Source organism: Ambystoma mexicanum, chromosome 3q (assembly GCF_040938575.1).
Source record: "Ambystoma mexicanum isolate Mex_15411 chromosome 3q, UKY_AmexF1_1, whole genome shotgun sequence".
Classification (NCBI taxonomy): domain Eukaryota; kingdom Metazoa; phylum Chordata; class Amphibia; order Caudata; family Ambystomatidae; genus Ambystoma; species Ambystoma mexicanum.
The window spans coordinates 1,238,047,165-1,238,049,397 of record NC_090926.1 but is presented as its reverse complement, the minus strand read 5'-3'; the positions used below and the strand labels follow the sequence as shown (position 1 = coordinate 1,238,049,397).

At 45.0% G+C, this 2,233-nt stretch overlaps 1 protein-coding gene across 1 annotated transcript; it reads right to left on the bottom strand.

The window, feature by feature from the left end:
• Positions 1–1,002: 1,002 nt before the first annotated feature.
• Positions 1,003–1,338, bottom strand: LOC138448098 (ribonuclease H-like). The gene has a single exon (XM_069604647.1). It carries the CDS (start codon positions 1,336–1,338, stop codon positions 1,003–1,005), a length of 336 nt encoding a protein of 111 aa, XP_069460748.1.
• Positions 1,339–2,233: the final 895 nt, after the last annotated feature.

Sequence of the window (2,233 nt, the reverse complement as noted above, 5' to 3'; positions counted from 1 at the left end):
ATGCTGAGGAAGCACCAGTCATTAGCTCAATTGGAGACATTTTGGTCGCAGAAGATGGTGGTGAGCTGATGGCCATCAGGACAAGCGGTAGTCGGATGTCCCAACTAGGCCCAGAGTCCACCACAAACTTCTTAAGAATGCTCACAATTGTTTTATTGTACCTCTCAACTCCCCCACTAGAGGCTTGGCGGTATGCAATATGGAGTTTTCTCTTTACCCCAAGCATCTCCCACATCTTTGTCATCACCTTGCTGGTGAAGTGACTTCCTCGGTCCGACTCAATCTTTTGGGGAAGGCCGAAACACAAGTAGATGTGGGTGATCATCAGGGCATCTGCTGTTTCTGCCTTGCAATCTGGGGCCGGGACACATTCCACCCATTTGGTAAACAAGCATGTTACTGTTAAAATGTACTTGTTTCCTCTAGAGGAGCGAATCATGTGCCTGATGAAATCTACTTGTAAATCCGACCAAGGCAGGGTCATCCCCCTTCTCTGGAGGGGAACTCAGTGTGTGATTGAACTTGGCTGAAATTGCACACAAATGACACCCATTCATATATTGTTCCAGGTCCTGACCCATATGTGGCCAGTATGCGACCTCTCACAAGATTTCCAAAGTAGTTTGAAATCCCGTTGACCAGCTGTGGCCGCGTCATGGGCATGACTTAGCATCAGGCTTCGGAATGAGGTGTGTACCACCCAGTGGTCACATCCAGAGATCTCCTTACCAACAAACAGTCTTGGATTCAGAACATTTTGGGAAGCTTCCTCAACACCTGGAGATCCTCTTTCCCGATGTAATCGGTTTCGGTCAGAAAATAATTCATGGGGTCTTTCAATGTGTTGATAAAATTTCCCAATAATCGGATCCCCTTTTTGTGCCGTAATCAGATCAGCATCTGGGGTCTCCTTACTGATTGGGCAGTTGAAAGTTCATTTTGGGCAAGTGTTTGGGACCTGGTGACAGCAGCAACCTGGATTTCCCCCAAAAGGGACTCATTCTAAATGAGATCCCCATGGATGGCTCCGGTTTTGAGCAACTGGTCAGCCAGGTCATTTCCGGTTTTGTCTGGTCCCTCTATTCTGGAATGACCCTTGATCTTCTTCCAGTAGATGGCCATCTCATTAGAGGTGACCAGATCATCAATAGATTGTATTTGTTTGCCATGCTTGACTAGTTTATTTTTTGTACACAGCATTCCTCTGGTTTTCCAATTTATCAGGTGCACCACAAACCCGTTCCGGACATAATCTGAATCAGTGATTATGACCAGTTTGTGGAGTCGGTGTTGCACAGCAGTGAGGATGGCATGATAGAGCGCCATCAACTCCGCCATCTGACTGCTTCAGGGACCGATCTTGTACCCGGCAGAGGGCTCCGGGGCATCATTCACCCAGGCATTCCCAACGCTGGCCACCAGTTTCTTTACCCCGTTGTTATCAACATGGTAGGAGCATCCGTCCACATAAACTGAGGGCACCCCCTGGGACGTGTCTTCCTCATAGACTTTGTTCAGAGAATTCAGGTACGCGTTCAGGTTGTGTTTTTAGACTTTCGTCCTTGAGACAGTTTCCCGATCACAATCATGCAAGTCAGCCAAACCTTGCACGAGGGGACTCTTCTTGTTTTGGCCATATCTGACCTCCACAGGAAAGCCTTGCATGGACAGAATTCAGGAAGTAATTCTGGAATTATTCACGTTCCCCGCCCGGATTCTGTCACTTTGGAAATATTGCAAATGCTGGTGAGGAGCTCGACGATGATGTGCACACCCTGGATGAACAGGCAGTAATTTTTCAATGCCCACAACGTAGCCAGGAATGCCTTCTCACAATCGTTGAATCTTTCCTCCACAGAGAATAAAGTCTTACTCGCATAGGAGATGACTTTATTGACCTTGTCATGCTTCTGCTATAATACTGCTGTCAAGCACGCATTGGAGAACCCTGTCTCCAAGAAGACCTCCTCATTATTATTTATTTGTTTATGGTTTTACATACAATATAATCAATACATTAAATACAAGATTCCATCATATAAAAACAAATAGCAGTTCAATAATATAACTGTGTAAAAAAGAAAAGAAAAGAAAGAAACAAATATTTCCTACATCAACTTCAATACACAAATATTCATTTAGTCACATAAGTTCAAATTGGGTTTTAGCTGCACAAGTCCACATAAGACTGACAAAAATCGAACAACTGCAATCTTGAGCCCAACACTATACA